The 22,292-nt window shown below is 42.4% G+C and overlaps 1 protein-coding gene across 1 annotated transcript; it reads right to left on the bottom strand.

Moving 5' to 3' along the window:
• Positions 1 to 8,322: 8,322 nt before the first annotated feature.
• TLR6 (toll like receptor 6) lies at positions 8,323 to 21,680 on the bottom strand. Its single transcript, XM_056125567.1, has 2 exons — positions 21,637 to 21,680; positions 8,323 to 10,774 (listed from the first exon to the last, which is right to left on the bottom strand). Exon 2 carries the CDS (start codon positions 10,705 to 10,707, stop codon positions 8,323 to 8,325), a length of 2,385 nt encoding a protein of 794 aa, XP_055981542.1. The 5' UTR covers positions 10,708 to 10,774; positions 21,637 to 21,680.
• Between the last annotated feature and the right edge of the window lie 612 nt (positions 21,681 to 22,292).

Below are 22,292 nucleotides of genomic sequence, written 5' to 3'. Positions count from 1 at the left end.
ATGCAGGTGAAAAGTAACGGTGATGTTTTTATGATTACATTTCTGAAAGACCCAAACATTTCCCAGGTCTTCCTTTCCAGCTTCCTGAAAGAGCTACTTACAAAGAAGAAACACTTAGAGAAGATATAAAATAATGTCCAATTACTGCTCTGCTTAGGATAGTGCCCAAAATTTCCAAAGATAACCAACTGGCAAAAGCAAGGTCAAAGAGAAGTGGTTTAGGTTTAAAACTCACTTATTCCCAAGCCTGAATCTATTCTTACTTATTCAAAAGCCTGCCTTCTAGACAACCTTAGAGTTCTATGCTTCAAAGAATGAGATCAGTCATAGTCAGGCTTGGTACACAGAGAGTGACCAGGGAGAGGAAAGGTGGAGATAGGACTGCGTACATGGACATGCGTGTTTGGAGCACGGTGACCCCTTAGGCGTGAGTGCAAGGAGTGTGGTGAACCAAAGATCTGAGTGCTGGGAGCACAGTAAATGCATGTACCAAATATTTAAAGCACAGTAAACCCAGTCACAACTGCTTAGAGCACAGTGAGCCAGGGGACATAAGTGCTCGAAACATAGTGAGTCCAAGGACATGAGTGCTTGGAGCAAAGTGAATCCATGGCATAAGTGTTTGGAGCACTCAGTATGCATAAGTACTTAGTAAATATAAGTACACAGTGCACTCATCACAAGCAAGATGAAACTTCTTGTTTTCTTCATAATAGCAACCACCACAAAAGACTTCAACCACTCCCCCAAGGCTTATAAAAGCAAGGCATCAAGTAGGAAGCTTACCACTGGGGCAGAGGTGAGGGGATAAGTCAGTGAGGAGAACGCTAGTCCAATGGGGGGCAGAAAGTGTTTGTCACAGAGAAATGCTTTTGGGCAGGAGGGAAACCGGAGATACCGATGGAGAGTAGTTAGCGCTGCTGAAGGTGATGTTGGTGGACCCCACGGGTGGCTCACATGAGTTCAGGAGGAGAGAAGGATGGTCACCTTCTCCCACTCTGCCTCTGTCACCCGGGACCCGTTGGGAAGACTAGGACTAGTAAAGTCTGCCATGAGCCCCTGCTCGGCATGGGCCTGAGCCCCGCCAGCCCCACCAGGTGGCTGTCAGGTCACAACTGAAGTCCACTTGGTCTTCCAGGCACGGGAATCGATCCCCACCACCCAATTTCTCAGGGAGCAACATGCTCAGGCTGGAGCAAGAATTTGCTCTTTGCAGGAAAGGAGAGGCCAGTCCCAGACCTTACCCAGGGTTTTCAGGGTTCTTGTCTTGCCTCGCATAAAAGAATTTCAGGAGTAGACAAGTAGTGAAGCAAAACAGATTTTATCTGAAGGGATTTTAGGTGTGGAGGGGGAGAGAGTGAGAGAGTGGGAGAGAGAGAGAGAGTAATGTGCTCAATAGAGAATGCACCAGCTTCTCCAAGGGCACAGAGAGGTTTGAATGGGCTTTTGGGCTGGCTTTTATATAGGCTCTTGTCAGGCTGTCTTAATCCAGAACATTATGGAGTTTGCTCAGGGCTGAATCACTAAAGTTAATCTAATCAAGGGAGAGGTCTGAGGGTTTTCAAGGAACTTCATGGGGAGGGGTCCATTCTCCTCAGAGTCTGCTGAAGGTCTCATCAGGTCTTTGTTTTTCATATCCACAGGGTGGATCAGCCTTAGAATTTTTCTTCCTAGAAGTTTTGTTGACCTAAGTTTCATTGCCTACCTGTCTACCTGCCTACATCAAAGGGATTGGTGTAATGGTGTTATACACCTGAAAGTCAATCATAAATAACTTTGTAAAATAAATTAAATCTGTGTCCAAAAAAAAAAAGAGCAAAATAATTGGTTCTAGTTACCAGATCTTCACTTTGCCCTTTCACTTAAAGTCATTTATTTGGGGCTGGAGCTATAGCACAACAGGTAGGGTGTTTGCCTTGCATGCGGTTGACCAGGGTTCGATTTCCAGCATCCCATGTGGTCCCTCGAGTACCGCCAGGAGTAATTCCTGAGTGCATGAGCCAGAAGTAACCCCTGTCCGGTGTGACCCAAAAAGAAAAAAGAAAAAAGAATAAGTCATTTATTTCAAGTACTCAGTTTGGGGAAGATATTTCAAAGGACTGGAGACATGTCTTACACTGCATAGTCCTCTAAATGATGTAGGCAGGTAGGTTAGGGAAGGGCACCCTCACATCATGTCAATGAAATTTCTGGGAAGTAATAAAGTGACTACTCCTAAGTCTGACCCACCTTGTGGATACAAAAAGCAAGACCTGATAAGACCTTCACCAGCAGCCCACCCTGAGAAGACTGGACGCCGCTCTACAGAAAGGGCCTGAAGGAAATTACTGGAGAATCTTCAATTCGTTCCTTTAATCTGATTAACCCTCAATCAACCCAGACCAGAGAAGGCTGGACCCACCCTCTGAGTGAAGATCCAGCAGGAATAAAGGTCAAGAAAAGGAGTTTCAGAGAAGACCACTCCCAACCCTACCCACTTAGCAACAACCCTAGCAATGACTCTTACCTGGCTAGAAAGCCCCGTGTGGGGGCAGCTTGGAAAAACCCTATAAAAAAAAAACCCTTGAGCAAAGGGAGGGTGCACATATACTGCCCAAGCCCATGTGTTGCTTGTGGCAGGATGGCCGAGCACATGTGGTGCCCAATCTCTCCCCCTCCACACACCCCTCCACACCTTCAAAACCCCCAAATAAAATCTGTTCTACTTCACTGGTCATCTTCACTGAAATTCTTTTCTGTGAGGAGAGACAAGAACCTCCAAAACCCTGGGTAAGACCTGGGACTGAGTTTCCTTTCCTGCAAAGAGCAAATCCTCGCTCCAACCCGAGTCTGTTGCTCCCCAAGAAGTCGGGTGGTGGGGATCAACTCCTGTGCCTGGAAGACCAAGCCCACTTCAGGTGTGGCCAGATGGCCACCTGGTGGGGTTGACGGGTCAGGCCTGTGATGAGCAGGGCCTCATCGCAGACTTTATCAGTCCTAGTCTTCTCAGCTGGTTCTCAGGGCAACAGAGGTGCATTAGAAGAAAGTGACCATCTCTCTCCTCCCCGCCTAACATAAGGCACCAGTGGGGCCCATCGACATCATAGGCAGTGCCAGGAGAAGTCTTGAGCACACTGGGGTATGGCCTCCCAAAATAGTAAAGAATTGTTTATGAAACTATTTTGAGGGGCTGGAGAAATAGCACAATGTGTAGGGTGTTTGCCTTGCACGTGGCCAACCCGGGTTCGATTCCCAGCATGCCATATGGTCCCCTGAGCACCGCCAGGGGTGATTCCTGAGTGCAGAGCCAGGAGTAACCCCTGTGCATCGCCAGGTGTGACCCAAAAAAAAGCTAAAAAAAGAAAACCAAAAAAACCCTACACAAAACCTATCTTTATTTTGATTATTAAAAACTCAAAATTTTAGATAAATAAAGAATTAATTTTTGATATTTCAGGATTTTTATCAAATTTGCTAAATCAGTAAAAATTCAAAATTGTGTATTAAAGTCTCTAACTCACATTTATATAAGAATCTCGAAACTATTTTATTACCAAATGAATATTTGCTAAGTAGACTAATAAGTTACTTTATATATTTTAATATTTATTATTTAATGCCATCTAATTGATATGCTGTAAGTGTAATTTATTTTAATAATGTTAAATCAAATAGTATAATTTGATTTAATATTAATTCAATAGCACAAACATTAAAATAAGTTAAGTACCAATATAATTTAACTTGCTTAATATTGATGTCTATTAGTACTTTTTAATAATTTAAATAAGTTTACTTTTACACTGTAATTGGAATGAATAAAATACTTCTAAGTGTGTTGGATGACATTGGTCCAGTTCTTTCTCCTCTGAAGCAAGGAGCTTAGATTTACTGAGCAACACCCATCACAATGTTCCTTGAAGCAATCCCATTCATCTTTAACTTCTCCTTTATGCTCTGCTTCCCCTATCTGTTAGGTAAGGTAAGGTAAAGGCCCTCCCATTGATCATCGGTTTGCTCAAGCGGGCCCAGTAACATCTCCATTGGAGACTCTGTTGTTACTGTGTTTGGCATATCGAATACATCACGGGGAGCTTGCCGGGCTCTGCCTTGCGGGCAAGATACTCTCGGTAGCTTGCCGGGCTCTCCGAGAGGGGCAGCATCATGCTGAGTGAAGTTAACCAGAGGGAGAGACACTGACACAGGATGATCTCTCTCGTATATGGTGTATAAAAAAATGTAAAGGTGGAATAGCAAATGCCCAAAGACAACGGAAACAAAGAACACAAGAACTGGTATTCAGTAGCAAGCATGCCACTTGATAGGATCCAGGGAATAGAAGGGGGGTCAGGAAGGCAATATCTATGGTGGAGGGAAGTGTTCAAGCAGGAGAAGGAGGTGGTGCTAAAGGGCGGTTATGCATGAAACCACACTAACAGTGCTGTAACCCACACTGAAAGAACATATATAAATATATGAGCCTCTCAGAGAAGCAAAGCGATGGGTAGGAGGCAAGTGGGGTGGGGGTAGAGGGGCATTGGTAGAAGGAAGTGGACGCTGGTGAAGGGATTGGTGCAAACAATGATGCTTGAAGTCCAATCATGAATAACTCTGTAATTTCACGGTGATTAAATAAGATAAATTAATAAGTAATTAAAAAAAAGCAACAGAGGAGACATTGGGCCAGAGACAGATCTCCACATGCTGAGGGAAGTTTGCATGCAGGAACCCCGGGGATCCTATTTTTAGAAATGCGTGGTCTTCTGAGCATCTCTGAACATTGGGCTCGGAGTAACCCCCAGCTACAAAAAAATAAAAGAAGCAAAAAAGAAAAAATAATTAAGAAAACCATTTGTCTTTGTGAAAGTCTATCAGTGGTTCAAGTATTGATCTCCCAGTGAAAAATCCATCTCTTGAAAGAAAATCATGCCTGAGATGAGGTATACTAAGAAGAAAACAAATATCAGAGAGAAAAAAAAACAACACCTTTCTCTAAGGAGAGAATAGCCAAGAAGAGCTGATAAGCAAATGCTAGTCCAACATACACACTACATTAAAGAAATAAATCACTTAAGAAAAACACCCAGGGCTTCATCATAGGGACTGTTGGAAATTTTTTGCATCCCATAGCTAACCATACCATTATATTATTTTAAATTGAGATTTTAAAAAGATGTCACTTACCAGGACAAACTGGCCATCTGACCCGCTGGCAGTCTGTAGGAAATTTAAACACTTCCTTGAACATTTGTCTCACCCGTTACAGCATTGAAAGTTGGGGAGGGAAGCTCGCTTATGCCACCTGCTGAATTATGTTGAAACTGCATTAGGCCCAAAGTGTACATTTATTTTCTCCAATTCAGATGTAAAGAGGGTCTTGGCTAAATTGACAGGTTTAGAGGCCAGAGTGATAGTAAAATGGGCAGGACACTTGCCTTGCACACAGTCAACCTGGGTTTGATCACTGGCACCCCATTTATTCTAAGCACTGCCAGGAGTAATCCTTGAATTCAGAGCCAGGAGTAAGCCCTGAGCACTGCCTGTATGGCCAAAAAACAAACAACAACAAAACTGACAGGTTTAAAACCCTGTCTGTATGATTCAGTGTCTCATAATAATTCACTGTTGTCCACATTGACACAGTGAAAGAGGTTGTGTTCGTGTATTTCTGGGAGGATTCTCAAAGGTTTTTACCAGTATGAAGCTATGCTCCTGGGGTTCGAGTTTGTTTATTGTTTGAGTTAGGAGCCACACTCAGTGGTACTTTGGAGCTACTCCTGGCTCAGTGCTCAGGAACCAGGCATCAAACCCAGGGCTCCCAGATGCACAGCAAGGGCTCTGGTCCTTGGAGCCATCTCCCTGCCCCCTAAGAGGCAGGTTTTCACTCAGTGTCCCCAGGGGGTCACGTGCTGTTCTCAGCTCTGCACAGAGATAGCCCACAAGATACAGTGGTTCTCCTGAAGCTTGTATTTTAGTAGAGAGAAAGAAAACAAGCAGGCAAGAGAACTTCCGGAGTGATGTGTACCCTAGGGAGGAGGGGGGGGGCGGGGGGGGGGAGTGAGAGACAGGGAGTGAGCAATGGGAAAGTGGGGTAGCATTTGTGCTGAGACAGGAACAACAAGCTACAAGCTCAGCCTCAGGGTCAGAGAGATCCCCACAGAACGGAAGGGAGGGGCTGAAGAGGAATCCCCTGAGGAGCATCCGGGGAACAGTCAGAGGTGACTGCGGCTGGAGTGGGGACTTTGGAGGGGGAAAGGGTGTGCAAAGAGCAGATAAAGGGGCAGCAGATTTAGGGGTCAATGTCAGAGATCAGATATGAGGGGAAGGAGGGCAGACAGTTGTCACTTGTCTATGACAACTGGCATGCTAAAAAGCTCAGCTCTGGTTCTCAGTGGAAGAGGAGGCCTTTGTAAGCATTAAGTCCGGAAGGGCTTCACGCAATTTATCCTTGACAATCACCATCACTTGGGGGTCTTTGGTAATGGGTGAGAAGGGGTTTCCCACTAAGTTCTGCAGTTTCCCTCTAAGTCCAGTCTGGCTACACCCAACATTTCTGTTTAAATTGTGTCCTTGTCACAGTCATAGCGCAGTGGCTCATACATTTGCCTTGCAAGTGAGTGTTTGATCATGACTTGAGATCCCCACAGACACACAATGCTCTTCTGGCGACTGTGCTGTTTGAACCTAACAGCTCTGCTATTTCCAGCCACGCTGCAGCCACGTGTGTGTAAGCACCTCCCTAAGGGTTGGGTGTAACCCTCAACGAGTGCAGCAATTGAAAAGACACACAGGCACCCTGACCTGGAAGTGCAACCTTTGGCAAGCAGTGCAGGCCCCCCTCCCCATAAACAACACTCCATAACTTGTGTGTACCAACAAGGAGTCCTTGCCCTAAAGAGCAGCAGTGTGGGCACCACCATTAAAGGAGTGAAGACTGAGCTGGGAAGTGAACACAGTGACCCAAGGGACTGGAATGCAGGATTTGTGTGTGGTAGCCCCAGATTCGATCCCTGGCACTGCATGGTCCCCTATCCAAGTGCCTCAACAGGAGTGGCTCCCCAGCATCACTGGGGCCTCAAAAACAACAATCAGAAGTGCAGTCATCAGTGAACCCTGTGGCCGGTTGTGCAAGAACTATAACCAGAAGTGTAATCCCCATCACAGCGAAAAGTGTGTGAGCACCACAGGCAGATGTGGGTGTAGGCCCTGCTCCCTACAACATCATCATCATCACCAACAATGATGAAGGGAAGGGGGAGAGGGCAAATTAAATCAATCAATCTCCTCAGTATTACTGCTGTTGTCAATTTCAAAGCATTAGACAAAACCAAGAGAAACATAAAAATCTTATTCAATCATGGGTTACAAATAAATTTGGCTCTGAGCAAGCAAATAAATCTGAGCCTTTAGCCTCAAGAGCCTATGATAGATGTCGGCACTTTTCTTTATAGACATAAATTACTGCCATGAGTAGCCTCCATCACTGATGGCTTTTGTGTGTAACAGGAGCCAAGACTAAGTAGACTACTACTCTGGTGAGAAGGGGAACAACATCTTTATTTTCTATAACTGGTCTCATTTTTCCTGTACTGCTGGACTGCACAGATGTCAATGCTTACCCAGAGGACAATGAGGAGTCCCAGGACACTCAGGACTGTCTCCCACGTCTCAGAGGCTAACTTTCCTGGTGCTCTGAACCCCTGCTCACACCAAATCCATCCGGCAGAGAGCAATAAGCAAGGTCTTTGAGTGACTGAGTCTTTACTCAAATGAGACTGCCCTGATTACAAAAAAATTTCATACATGTCCATGTCATATTTTAAATATTTGATATGCTGCTAGTTCTTTGAGGAGAGGGCTTGAACCATGCACTACTGAGACCATGTGCTGGGATGAAGCCAATGTAGGTGGGATGCAAAGCAAGCATCTTTGTACTGTCTCTCTGGCCCAAGACTGTTTTCATTTGTTTTTGGAGTGACATCTGGCAATGCTCAGTACTACTCCTGGCTTTGTGCTCAGGAATCACTCCTAGCAGTGTTCAAGGAACTATATGGGGTGCTGGGGATCAAATCCAGGTCAGCTGCATTACTCACTTTACTCTCTCTCTCTCTCTGGCAAAACCTTTTTCATTTGGAATAGAAGGTTAATCCAGAAGCAATTAAGCTATCTCCAAATGTCTGCCTTGGTCTTTAACCAGCTTCTCGGGTTAACCGCAATGCCATGAAAAACTTTCCCAAATGTGTGCAAATATGGAAGTCTCATAGAGATAATAAGGAAAATCACAGTGCTTGCTGGAATCTAAGTCAAAGACAGCTTCCAAATTAAGCTGCATTTCCCTACTTTTTAAAAAGATGCTTCCGCATTGTTTTCAGTCATTAACATTAACTGCACATTGAAAGCAGCTTTAATGTTCGCCCAGAATAGTCCCTGTTTGGCTTTTTCCTTGGGCCATTCCAAATAAGTCCGCTGTGCCATGAGAGTCCTCAGCTTGTAATAGTTGCCAGGAATGGAATGCTGTGGAATAGGCTCCAGCAAGATCAGGATTAAGTTATCAGATCCTTCATGAAACAGGTTGTGATGGGCAAAGTAGAGCTCATAATGGCACCACTCGCTCTGGACAAAGTGGGGAGACAAGACAAAGATGGACTTGTAGCTCTTCTCTATGAAGTTGATGATATTTCCCATAATGCTCTTGCCTGGGACAAAGTTTCTCTCATGAAGACAAACCCGGATGTCTTCTTTTTCTAAGTTGGGCAGTAATTCTGTCTTCACCCAGGCAGAATCATGCCCACTGTAGGAAATGAAGGCATGGAACTGGAGAGCTCTCCGTAGTTCCTGTACGTGTAGATTCCTGGCTCTGCGTCGGGTCTGGGTCCACTGGCACACCATCCTGAGATACCAGGGCACATCAAAATACACACAGAGGATGGCCGTGGCTATGGCCCACACCAGCACAGTACCCACCACAGTGGCCATCAGCAGAGAGGGGTTGCACGATAATTGAGACACACGGAAGTCCTGAAGTGGGGTTCCCTTGGAACTTTCTGGATAGTCACACTTGTAGGAAGCAGGCCAGTCCTCTACCACTGCCCTTGAGGCTTGACCTACACTGTGGATAAACTCTCTCAGCTCACATGTACACTGGAATGGGTTGTTCCCGGCTTTTAGTGACCTGATCATTGGGCAGTTCTGGAAGAAATCAGCGGATGGATTGGAAATGGCATTGTAGTCAATGGTCAATACAGAAAGACCACTAAAGGCGCCACATCCGGGCAAGTTGGTTAAAGAATTGAAGGCAACATTGAGTTCTTCCAAAACTTCCAGACTATTGACAGCTTTTGGAATGCTCCTTATTCTGTTGTTGTGAAGATCAAGAACCTTGACCCTTAGAGGTAAACATCTGAAGACAGAGTCAGTGAGCAGATTTGAAGACAAATTTAACACCACAATGCTCCAGGCCCAAGTGCAATTTCCTTCCCGCCTCTCATATTCTAAAGAATTCCCACTAACGTCCAGTATTTTCAAAGAGGACATATCCTTAGTCATGAGGCCTACTTTTAAAAGGCCTTTTAATCCATTCTTTTGTAAGATAAGAGTTTCCAATTTAACTAATGTGGAACAGTTTTGAAAAACACTGTCTGTGAAAACATTACGAGTGAAGTTCAAAAACATGAATGTGCTCAATGTCTGGGGGCAAAGCATGTGGATAAAAGGTGTATCTGATATGGTGAGCATCTTAATGTTCATCTCAGAAAACACTGTGTATAATGCTTTCTGGGAGAAAATGAAAACTCTATTTGTAATATGCTCTATATTCAGTGCTTTCAAGGTCGTCCTAGGATAAATAAAACGTTCTTCACCAATGCTTTCAACTATCGTTAAATTGTAGATATTCAGGTATTCTATAGGTTTGGACCAAAGGAACTGAAAAACCTGAACCAAACACTTCCAAGTTGTTTCTATCTGGTTGAAGGTTAAATTCAGAAGACTTGGACCTCTAGTAAATTCTGATAAAAATTCCATGAAAACTTGACAGTTGACATCATTCAGTTTAATATTAGTCAGTTGTAAGCACTCTAAAGCATTGACTGATAGGTTTGCTTTAACAGAAAATAAACTATTTGGGTGAAAAACTAAGTGAAGTGCTTTTGTATTCAAAACTTGAAAACTTTCTCTCGCATCTTCTTTTACATAATAGTGTTCTAACTCCAGAAGGATGCACTCAAGATGCAAGTGTGCAATTGGTAGCAGATCTAGTTGTAACTTTGCAACACTTAATCCTAAGAAAATCAGTTGTGTCAAGTTGCCAAATTCCTTACAGATAGGTGAGACATCAAAGTCATTGAATGAGAGGTCTAGGTACTTAAGACTTGTGATGGAATGGCAGGTAATTCTCTTCAACTGATTATTAGACAAATCCAAATATTCCAAATTCCGGTTTAAGTTGAAAATACTGAAATCAAGGTACCGCAGTCTATTATGGGAAAGTCTTAAAATTTTCAGCCTCGGAAGATATCTAAATTCAGAGAGGCTAAGCTCTGCTATATAGTTTTGAGATATATCTAAGACTTCAGTTTTGAGTGGCAAGTCCTTTGGAACATGAGTAAGGCCTACTTTTGACATGTCAATTGCAAATTCATTTTTATCGGAGGATAGGGTTATAACTTCAGATGTGAAAGCCACAAGAAAAACAAAGTTTCTGAGAATGATTCCTTTGTCTTTTGTCATGATTTTGAAGAGGATGTCCCACACTGTGTTTGCTATTCTTCAGAGCATCTTGAGAAGAATTCAAATTCTAGGAACAGAATAGACAGTAGGATGTTTAAAGATCAGATTTTTGCTCTCAGGCCTCCACTTACTAACCATCATCTCCATGATTGCTTTGTTTTCTACCCAAGTCATTTCTGTTTCTTTCCTTGAATGTACCATTTTCTCCCAGTTCATTAAGACCCAGTCATCCAATAATTGGTGGGGGTGAGGGTGTGTGTGGGGGGATATCTTAACCAGTCAGCTCCCAGAGCAATCCACTCAGAACTTCCACTCAGGGCAGGCCTCCCTCTTGATGTTTGGTGAAAGCTCTGAGAGAACTAGTTCCTACCAACTGGGTAAGTGACAGTAGATAGGGTAAGCAGTGGGCCCACCAAAGAGCCAGGGAAGAAGAGGACTACGAGAGGAGGTATGTGAGGAAAAGGCTTTGGAAAACTCCATGCAGACCAGGCAACTGCAGGTCTGCTCATAAAGGATCTGAGAAAATTCTGCACATTTACTTCTAGATGATCTTTAGACTCCATCATGCAGAAAGCAAAGACCAGAGATATATGCAACTCAAACAGGCACTAGAAGAGCAGAAGGCTAATCTGCCCAGATCAGGTTTGCCTTCACATTGCTTTAATTTTTTTTCTCTAGGTGTCTAAGAAACTTTCTAGCTGATCAAACTAATGTAACAGATAATTCAATGGTCACACCCAACAACAAACAGTTCTTCTACAATATTATATATAAATGATGTCACAACTGTTATACATAGGTTTCTTAAAGTAGGCACACAAGAAGGTAAAATTTAAAAAATTATTTTCCCCAGAGCCCGACCAGTGGATACCTTCATCCAGAGTCTTGGTAATGTTCTATTTCTTGGTCTAGGCAGTCAATAGGGAAATGCAAATTTAAAAAAAAAAACAAAATGCCCCTGAATACCTTACAATGGTCAATATCCTAAAACAATATCAAAAATTACTGAGGATGTGAAGACTCATTCCTCATTGATGGGAATTCAAAATGACACAGACATTTCAGAAGACAGTTGAGTTTCTTACATTGTTAGATGTGGTCTCACTATATAGAACAGCCTGAAATTTACCCAAATGAACTGAAAATTTATGACTACAAAAAACCCTGCATGTCAGTGTTTATAGCTATTTCATTTCTAACATCTAAAAAGTGGAAACACCAAGATGTCCTTTAATAGATTTCTTTGCTAACAGTAGAGCCCAGAAACATAGTACAGTGGGCCAGGTGCTTGCCTTGCTTGTAGGCAACTAGGGTTTGATTACCAGTCCCACAAATTCAAATTATTTGTCATTTCATATCTGTTCAAATCTCTTATCCATTTAAAAACTTGTGTTTTCTAGGGCCAGAGAGATAGTACAGAGGTTACATTACTTACTTTTAGGTAGCCGACCCTGGTTTGATCCCTAACCCTGCCTGTAATCCTTCTGAGTGATCCCTGAGCACAGAGTGAGAGTGTACCCTGAACACTGTTGGGTGTGGCTCCAAAATTGAAACAAAGGAGAAATTTCTTATTGCTGAATTTAAGAGTTTGTTTTTGCTACACCCAGTGGTGTTCAGAGGCTACTACTGGATCAGAGATCACTCTGGAGGTGCTTTGGACCAGGGCTCCAGGTCTTTCTGCTTAAGATGGAGCTAAGGGGTCTTTTAGGGTTTATGTGTTGGGCTGTCTAGATAAGCCTGAGAAAAACACTGACTGGTGGACAGTGAATAGTCAAGCCAGCTTTGAGCTAGACTTTCAGATCCTCTGTCCCATTTGGACAAACAAGATGAACAGCAAGGGCTGGGAGGTAGACAGGGGGCCAGAGATGCAGGTGTGGTCCAAAGGTTCATCCACCATAGCTTGATTGTTAAAGCACTGAGACATACAACCATCTGTGTTCTTTTATGAGGGCAGATGAGGACCAAAATGAGGTCGGGCTTGTGTCCTAAGGAAAACTCTCCTTCACTTCCATAAATTGGACCTGGTGAGGAGAGAAAAGCAGCAATAGCTGAACTGGCAGAGATTAAACTCCCACTCATAGAGTCACTGGAGCAGTCAGACTCAATCTAGACCTATTAAAGGAGTGAGAAGTGGTGCAGGGTCAAAGTAGGGTCACACATCCACAGACTCCACATGTGTGTTAGACTCTAAAGGGGAATGGGACTAAAGGTGAGGACTAGAATTGTGCAAAGTGTCAATCAAAAAACCCACCCCACAAACTCAGACACTCTTGAGGCTACACCATCTGCCTCTAGACTGCAGAAAAGGATTCCTGAGCTTCTACATGGGATCAAAGGTTGGCAAGACTGGCGAGGCCTGACCAACTCCCACAGTGAAGAGGTCCCTAATCCCCACAGTGGCATCTCAATCACAACAATAAGATAGCACCTAAACCACACCTTCTCCTTGCATGCAAAAGTTAGAGTGTTCCTACGCAGTGGTCAGAGGCAGTTCGGATAACACAGACTCTGCCATTTCATTGGGGTTGGGTGTTGGATAACATTGGTTTGTCCTTGCTCCTCCCACAGGGAGCTTAGGTTTATTGAGTTACTCCTACAGCAGTGCTCCTGAGGCACACCCAATTCCATCAGGTACTAATAATCCTATATTGCTTTTATATTTCGTTTATGTCATTTGTATGATTTTGTATAGACACAGGAAGACAGTTGATGCTATGCTTTGTAACATGAGAGTTAATTGACTCCAAAATAATATTTACTCCTGGGTATCTGTTATATTTACCTGACTTAAGCCTCAGTTGCCCTTTCTTCCTAATACCCCTAAAAGGAGGGTCTCAGCGAGGGACAAGGATGGACCAAGGGTAAGCTGTAAGCTACCCTGGCATTGGAAAGGGACAAACTAAGTGCCATAAGAAGTATAATAAGTTAAGAGCAAGGTCATGGAACAAACTCTGTCATGACCAAAAAGAAGTAGCTGAATAAGGACCTGCTGGGATTAGGAAAGACTAACCTGGCCTGAGGACTGTAGTCTGGGATATATAGCAAGATGTCCCCAGGAAGAGCCAATCTTTAAGCTTAATATATCTCTTACTGTGTTCATACAAAATGACTAGAAATATTAGAAGTAAATTTACTATGATTGTTTAAGTAGATTACTAGCTGAGGAAGGGTGAAAACAACACACCCTAGATGGAATCCCGCCCTTGAACGGACCTCCTAGTAATCTAGAGTGCTGAATCCCCACATGAGATTTTGTCCTTGACTTAATCTCCTAGAATTTCCCATGAAGGATTGGCTTTACATTTGTTTGTTTGACAATGTTCAACCTCATCTATGTGTACCCTCACCCTTCATGATTTCTATGTAACTATGCTATAAGGGGAGAGATTGAACTACGCTAGGGAGAAAGGAGGAGAAATTACTCTGCTGTAAGGGGATAAAGCAAACTAGATTGGAGAAGAGGGCGGGAGCAATAGCACAGCGGTAGGGCTTTTGCCTTGCACGCAGCCAACATGGCTAACCCAAGTTCGATTCCTCCGCCTCTCTCGGAGAGCCCGGCAAGCTATCGAGAGTATCTCGCCCACACGGCAGAGCCTGGCAAGCTCCCTGTGACGTATTCGATCTGCCAAACACAGTAACAACAAAGTCTCCAATGGAGACGTTACTGGGCCCGCTAGAGCAAATTGATGATCAATGGGAGGGCCTTTACTTTACTTTACTTTTAGATTGGAGAAGAGAGAGAAATAAACTGTCTACCAACGAGCCTGGGGCCCTGTTTCTCTGTTTTCTTATTCTTCCCATCCTTTGTCCTTCTGTTGCCATGGGCCAGCTAGGGGAATGGTTCTCAGACACTGAAAGCATGCATCCCTCATGCACACGCTCCTTGAAACTCACAATTGGGGACCCACCCTGCAGTGCACAGGGGCTATACCTGGCTCTGTGCTCAGGAGTGACCCCTGACTAGGCTCAGGGGACCATATACAGTGTCATGGATCCAACTAAGGTCAGTTGCGTACAAGGTACAGTGGCACAAGGCACCACTGTACCTTGGCGATCTCTCTCTCTCCCGACTCTCTACCTTTGTTGTGCTCAAATTTCAGATTCTCAGTTGCAGAGAGACCAAATCCACACATGATAATGCAAAAGCAAAGGGACTTTATTACTAGCCCGAGCCAGCGCTAGCCCAAGCTAGGGTCCAAGTCTCATCCAACGCAGTGGAGTCTTGACAAGGACCTCGACTTCAAATCACAAGCAGTTTATATAGGGTTCAGAGTTATGAACAGTCTATATACTGGTCTATTTTTAGCATTGGCCCTATTACAATGGTGGTCACAATTAGGCAATGGTTAGTAACAGTTTCTAAGGAAGGTGCAGTGACCCTTTATAACCGGCCGGACTCAATTGCCCTATTCCTTATCTTGGAAAATTTTTATTCAACTTGGAGTTTATCAGCAACGGCGAGTCCTTCTTTGGGGAAACAGAAACTGAGGCCTAGTTGAGACTGAATGTTAGGTGCAACTTGTCATGGCTTTAGTTTTGCCCTCACACTATTATTATTATTATTATTATTATATTATTATTAGTGCCAACAATTTTTTTAGCTGCAGAATTTCTTTCTTTCTTTTTACACAATTTCCATACATACACTTTGTTTTTTTCCCACTCGCTTTAGCCCAGAAGCTGCAAGCATTCATTCAGGTGACATGGACACAAGCCACAGTGCTTGAGAATCTGTCACACCCCAGTTTTGACAGTTGACACACTGACACGGTAGAAGAGGACAGAGAAATGGTAAATCCACGTGGAAGATATCAGAAAGTAAGGCAGATGAAACCGCTGGGAAAAAAAAATCAAACAGTTTTCTTAGGACGCAGAAGGTCTCAACATAAGAGATTCGGCTGATGACAGCAATGATGCAAGGGGAACAGAAATGGGTCACCTGTCTTTGGGGGGAAACCTGGTGCCAGAGATTCCTTACTTGTATGCAGGACAAAGTTCACAATGGTGCAGCTCTTTCACTCAGTTCAGGAGATGATTCACTGGAAAAGCATCAGGGAGCTCCTGTAGGGCAAAACTGACACCATGACTGGAGGCAGAAATGAGAAAAATCAGGTAGGCCTCAGGTTCAATTCCTGGAACTGAAACAGATTCAGTTTGCCAGCAATAAAATAATGCGTAACTAGCCAAACTGAACCCACCTAGGAAAGTTCCTAGGCTCAGCAAGTGGGCTCAATGAATCAATTTTCACAATGCCCAGAAATTGCTTTTTTGTTAACCCTAAAAGAACAAGAAGTCTATGTAATCATAAAATTAGTACTGATATGGGGCTGGAGCGATATAGCACAGCAGGTAGGGCGTTTGCCTTGCACACAAGCCAACATGGCTAACACAGTTCAATTTCCAGCACCCCATATGGTCCGCTGAGCACCGCCAGGAGCAATTCCTGAGTGCATGAGCCAGGAGTAACCGCATGAGCCAGGAGTAACCCCTGAGCATCGCTGGGTGAGATCCAAAAAGCAAAAAAAAAAAAAAAATGGTACTGATACTGAAAATTTTTTGTTTGTTTGTTTTTGTTTTTTTTGCTTTTGGGGTCACACCCAGCAATGCACAGGGGTTACTCCTGGCTTTGTACTCAGGAGTTACTCCTGGCGGTGCTCAGGGGTCCATATGGGATGCTGGGAATCGAACCCGGGTCAGCCGTGTGCAAGGTAAATGCCCTACCTGCTGTGCTATCTCACCAGCCCCCGGAAATTATTCTTTAATTGTTGCCTAACCCCTGTTACCCTATACATTTGCCAAAACACTTTTGTTTGGTAACTTAATAAGATTCTTTTCTGAAACAATAAGGCATGCACTGCTTAGATAATCAAACCCTATATAAACTGCTTGCTGTCTGAAGTTGGGGTCGCTATCAAGAGACCACTCTGTGGGTGAAATAGTTGACCCCAGTATACTGGAATAAAACTCCTACTGCGTTTGCCTTATCGCGTCTGTGTCTCTGTCCGTCTTGCCACTTGGGAACCCAGAATCCCGGGCTTAACACTCTCAGGGGACAAGAGCAAGCAACTGCACAATTTACACAGGGTCTGTGTCACAGGAATAATTGAGAGCATATTTTCACTCCTCACTTCTGTTCAGTTTTGCTAACAAAAGTTTGTTCATAATCAGAGGCTATCTTGGAAATTGTAAAATAGTCAAGTGCTAAGTAGGATTTTGATTAAGTATTCTCTGGAAGATTATAAACTCCATGGAGAGGCCAGAGAGATATTACAGCAGACAAGGTGCTTGCCTTGCATGTGGCCAATCCAGGTTGAATCCCCAACACTGATCCCCTGAGCACTGCCAGGCATGATTCCTGAGTGCAGAGCCAGGAGAAATCCCTGAACGTCACTGGGTGTGACCTAAAATTGAAAAAAAATAAACCACCAATTCCACCGAGTTGGAAAGCTACACACAAGAAGCCCTTCATGGCATTCCTTATACAACCTCTCCAAGCTGTCTAGCAAAGCAGCCTTAAAAATATAGCCATAAACGTTAAAAAACCCACATAGTCACCAAAACGAAGAAGGATGCATATTTCTTGGTCAGGATCAAAAGCATCTCCATTTATGAAAAACTAATTGGAGCTGAATTAAGCAGTCTGGAATATCCCAGCACTGTCTTAAGAAATTAGACTGACAAAAGTATAAAGACATTCTGATCCTTTCCTGTTTAGTCTGTCTCAAACACTGTGAATCACAGCCAGGTAGTTAAGCAGTGTTACTTCAGCTCCAGTGTTACTTCAGTACAGATGAGTGGGTCAGACACTGAGGTTTCATTCTACTATTCAAAATTTTCCCACCTACTTTGTAATGAACTCAATCATGTAAGGATTTAGCAAGAGATACCCTCACCTCTTCAACAGAGTATTATAGTCCAAGGAGTGAAAGAGAGGGACGGGTTGGGGGAAGGAAGTAGAGGAAGGAAGGAATATAAAAATTAATATTAATAATTTCTAAAAAGCAATTTGGTAATATTTATTTATGTCCTAAAATTGTGCTTTATATATCATAAAAAATTGCGAGAGCTACACATAAAAATGTGACTGTGAGAGTGCTCATGAGATGATGCAAAATTATAAACAAAGTCACAATGTTCCAGTGCCTGGCTAGATCAGATGAGGGTGGACAGCCCAAAGGGCTGCAACAGTAACTCAGATTGTGGGCCCTGGGCTTGAGGGGTAAATTTTGTTAAAGTCACTAAGCAATGATAAATAAGTAAAAGTAGAAAAATTCTGTATTTATTTACAGTACAGAATTTTACAATTAATTACAATTTATAAACTGTTCTGCCATTACACTCACAGGAATTTAAGCCCAACAAGTAATCAGATTCTAGTGGAATAATGTTTCCAATAGTTCTGGATGCAACAATGAGCATTATTTAGCTAAAGGACCAGGCTAGATTCACAAGCATGGAATTCATAAAATTAACATTTTAGATATTAGTGGTGAATCAAGGAGGAAAATGGCAGATTTCATATCCAAAACTGATGTTTTAGATATCTAAGTACTTGTTGCTTTAATTGTCATTGTATGTGAAGAACTGTACTCTTGGGTCTTCTATTTACATTGCTTTTCACTGAGAAATCACGGAAAGCAAATTAAAAGATCCTCCATGCCATTGGTAGATTTAGTTTTTCACATTAACCAAATACATAATTTAATTTGCTTATTTAATAGTGAACTTGTGATTTCTCCTACCCCCTCATATGGTTCCAAATCATATACTATTAGTATATTGAGTTGGAATCATAGGTTTGGAAATTTGGGGGTTATCAACCTCATAGGTGTCTTGTTCCCTTTAAACTCTCTATTTTTAATCTTTAGTTTACTTTTACAATTAAAATTAAATTAATCTAAATTAAAATTAATATAAAATAAAATTTTCTTCAAAATTCCTATTTGTCCTTTAATACTGTCTTCAAGTATTACTGCTAACTAATATTGTTTTCAAGAGATGTTATCTCCCTATTATTACAGGAGGCCTGGGAATCTGGTACTGCTCAGGTTCTGCAGTGCAGAGATTACACCAGCCACCCCAGCAATCTCAGAAATCTCCAGGGCTGTACCCTGCAGTGCTTGGGGGACCATCTGGTACCAGGGAATGAACCGGGTTGGCCCAAACTAGACATGTATTACATGTATTCTAACTGTCATACTGTCTCCGGCTCTTAAATAATTATTTTTTTACCATGTTCTCTCAGTTCAGAATTGGCATTGTTTTGGCTGAATTTTTTTCCTTCAAGTAATTATAGTGTAGTCATTGGGAAAGCGATGATGGCTCAGTTTCTACATTTTCTTTGGGGAATATTCATTAAACGGAAGCTTAGGATCCCGTAATGCAGTGAGGGAAAACCACACCACACATATGGAACCATCTTTGCACAGAAACGGGCTATTCTGAGGGCAATGTGCAGAATGTTAAGGAACATAATTGTAAATTTTGACTTTTCATGGATCCATGGCAATATGACAGGTAAATTAGAATATTTATTTTTTAAAGTTCTAATGTCTAGTGTAAAACGTGGTTTAACCAATTTTGTATATCTGTAACATGAAATAACAGGTTGCCACGAATACTGAATTTTGAGGGGGAAATGTCAACAATAAAATGTTAAGTGGAGAAAGAATACAAAATTATATAGGTAGTAGCACTATAGCACTGTCCTCCCGTTGTTCATGGATTCACTGGAGCGGGCACCAGTAATGTCCCCATTGTGAGACTTGTTGTGACTGTTTTTGGCATAATGAATACACCACGGGGAGCTTGTCAGCCTCTGCCGTGCGTACATAGGTAGTAGGACTCTAATAATGTACCATATGGTTAAAACCTGACGTGTACTCAAATACTAAGGGGGAGAAAATGGAAAGATTTTTATCAAATTCTAAGAGCTTATCTGTAGATTGCTGGATCATAGATAAATTTTCTTTCTTATATTTCTAAAATATTTCCAAAGTCTCTCATGTTGAATACCTATTAGAAACTGAAAGTGTTGTCTTAAAAAATGTAGCTAATGTAACATGAGTTTATATTTAAGGAAGTCTTTTGTATTGTTATGAATGTGACTAATTAACAATATATTTTGTAGGTATATTAATAAATCTTTTAAGATTTCTTCCACATTGAATCATTGACATTTGGAGATGAGAACTTGGGTATCTGCTGTGGGGTCTGTTTTCAAGGGGACTGAGATTTAGCCACCAGGTGGGAAGGTTAATCAGACTGTCCTTCACCCCAAACACAAATGCTCCCCCAAAATATTTATACCTTTAGCTGTTCCTAGTGTATACACTTAACAAAGAGGCCAGGAGCTTTTGTGTTTAAGAAGGTCAAAAAAGAGAAATGAAAGCAGACAGAAGATTCAGTAAAACTCACAGGCTTTTTTTGTCTCCTTCCTCCCTCCCTCCCTCCCTCCCTCCCTCCCTCCCTCCCTCCCTCCCTCCCTCCCTCCCTTCCTTCCTTCCTTCCTTCCTTCCTTCCTTCCTTCCTTCCTTCCTTCCTTCCTTCCTTCTTCCATGCTCTCTTTCTCTCAAGTTGTTTCTTAATTTAGTAAATAAAAAGAGGGGGAGAAAGAACAACAGAAGATGCCCCACCTAAAAAAAAAAACAACCCCCCCCCCCCCCAAAACACCAAAAAACAAAACCATGGGGCTGGAGTGATAGCCCAGTGGGTGGGGCGTTTGCCTTGCAGACCAGGATTCAATTTCCAGCATCCTATATGGTCCCCTGAGCACCACCGGGAGAAATTCCTGAGTGCATGAGCCAGGAGTAACCCCTGTGAATGAATCATCATCGGGTATGAACCAAAAAGCAAAAGAAAAAAAAAAAAATTAAAAAAAACAAAACCAAAAACCACCCAATGCACCAATGGAGAGAATAATGAAAGTTAAATGACAAGAAATAGAAGACCACAAAACCATTAAAGGAAGTAAATCGATTCCACAATTTTGTCCAAAAATATGCGAAAGGAATGTTTTCTTTGTCAAAGGTTAGGTGAGAGAACTAGAGAAATGCAAATTGGGGGCTGCCATTTCCTCCGTTCTTCGATGTTGATTCGGAATAGGCTGGGTGCCAGCACTGCTGGCTGCTCAGAGACGTAAAAACAAATTGCACTGATATAATCCCTGCTTTCACAATGCTCATAAATTAGTGACAGACACAAACAATTATAGCACCAGGGGAAGAGGAAAAATCGAACACCAGGATAGTCGCTAGTCGGTGAAATTGTGAATGATGTGAAAAACAAGAAGCAAAAGACAAACGAGGAAATATAGTCCATGAAAGCAGAAAAGAGAACATACTTAGTTTGGCTTTGTTTTCTTAATTATGTTAACAAGTGTTAGTTATCTTTTATAAACAGTCATAAAGACAGAATCCTTGCTATCTTTTGTAGTTAAAAGAACCTTTCCATTGTTTTTTTAATCAATTTCTTTTTTAAATTTTTTAATTTTTTTAGTGACTCACCATAATGTGCAGTTACTGACTTACAAACTTTCGTGATTACATTTCAGTCATAAAATGATTGAGTACCCATCGCTCCACCAGTGCACATTTTCCACCATCAATGTTCCCAGTATCTCCCCCCCCCCCATTCCCCCCGACCTGCCTCTGTGGTCTCTCTCTCTCTCTCTCTCTCTCTCTCTCTCCTCTCTCTCTCTCTCTCTCTCCCCTCTCTCTCTCTCTCTCTCTCTCTCTCTCTCTCTCTCTCTCTCTCTCTCCCCCTCCCCCATCCCCTTTTGGGTGTTATGTTTTTTTTAAGATACGAAAGCACATTGCAAAACTTCCTAAGAAACGTCATACCTATTTCCTATAAAATCATTAGCATTTTCTTGATTTTTTAAGTAATGATATAAAAATTTAAGAAAGCCACAAACTCCTTTTCACTTACCAAGATTTCTTTCTCAGAAGAAATAACTTCTAAGTGCTTGACGAAGTGAGTGTGTGACAGATTGCAGGCTCTCCACTTAAATTCAAGTGAAACCACAGCAGAGACAGTCTACTGACATCTATTGGAACTCACCAGAACTACTCTTACATCTGCATTTCCCTTTCTGAGGTTTTGTACAAAGCTCAGCAGGGGTTTCTGGAAACAGACTAAAACAATGGTCAGTTTCTTAATTCACGGGAGTCAAGAGCTTATGAGAATTTCAGCGTGAGAAAATTGTTTAAATTACACTCATACTTAAGAGTTTTCAGCCTAAATATTAAAAAAGTTGGGGTCTTTGCCCTTTCTGTTTCCATCAAATTTAACACTTAGAAAACAATTGCATTAACCATTATTAAGCAATTTTGTAGCAACATTATTTTAGTTGACTAAGATACCTCAAAAAATATATATATATGTCTCTCAGAGAGTCCACAAGCTACCTAGAGTATCCCTCCCGCACAGGCAGAGCCTGGCAAGGTCCCTGTGGCGTATTCGATATGCCAGAACCAATAACTATAACAGGTCTCATTCCTCTGACCCTGAAAGAGCCTCCAATCTTTGGGAAAGAAAAGTAAGGAGAGGCTGCTAAAATCTCAGGGCTAGGAGGAATAGAGACG

This window comes from Sorex fumeus, unplaced genomic scaffold (assembly GCF_029834395.1).
Source record: "Sorex fumeus unplaced genomic scaffold, SorFum_2.1 ptg000055l, whole genome shotgun sequence".
Classification (NCBI taxonomy): Eukaryota; Metazoa; Chordata; class Mammalia; order Eulipotyphla; family Soricidae; genus Sorex; species Sorex fumeus.
This window is presented reverse-complemented; position numbering and strand designations above follow the sequence as displayed.

Coding starts and splice junctions, on each gene's coding strand:
- TLR6 (XM_056125567.1), bottom strand. CDS start 10,707: ATGACAAAAGACAAAGGAATCATTCTCAGAAACTTTGTTTTTCTTGTG.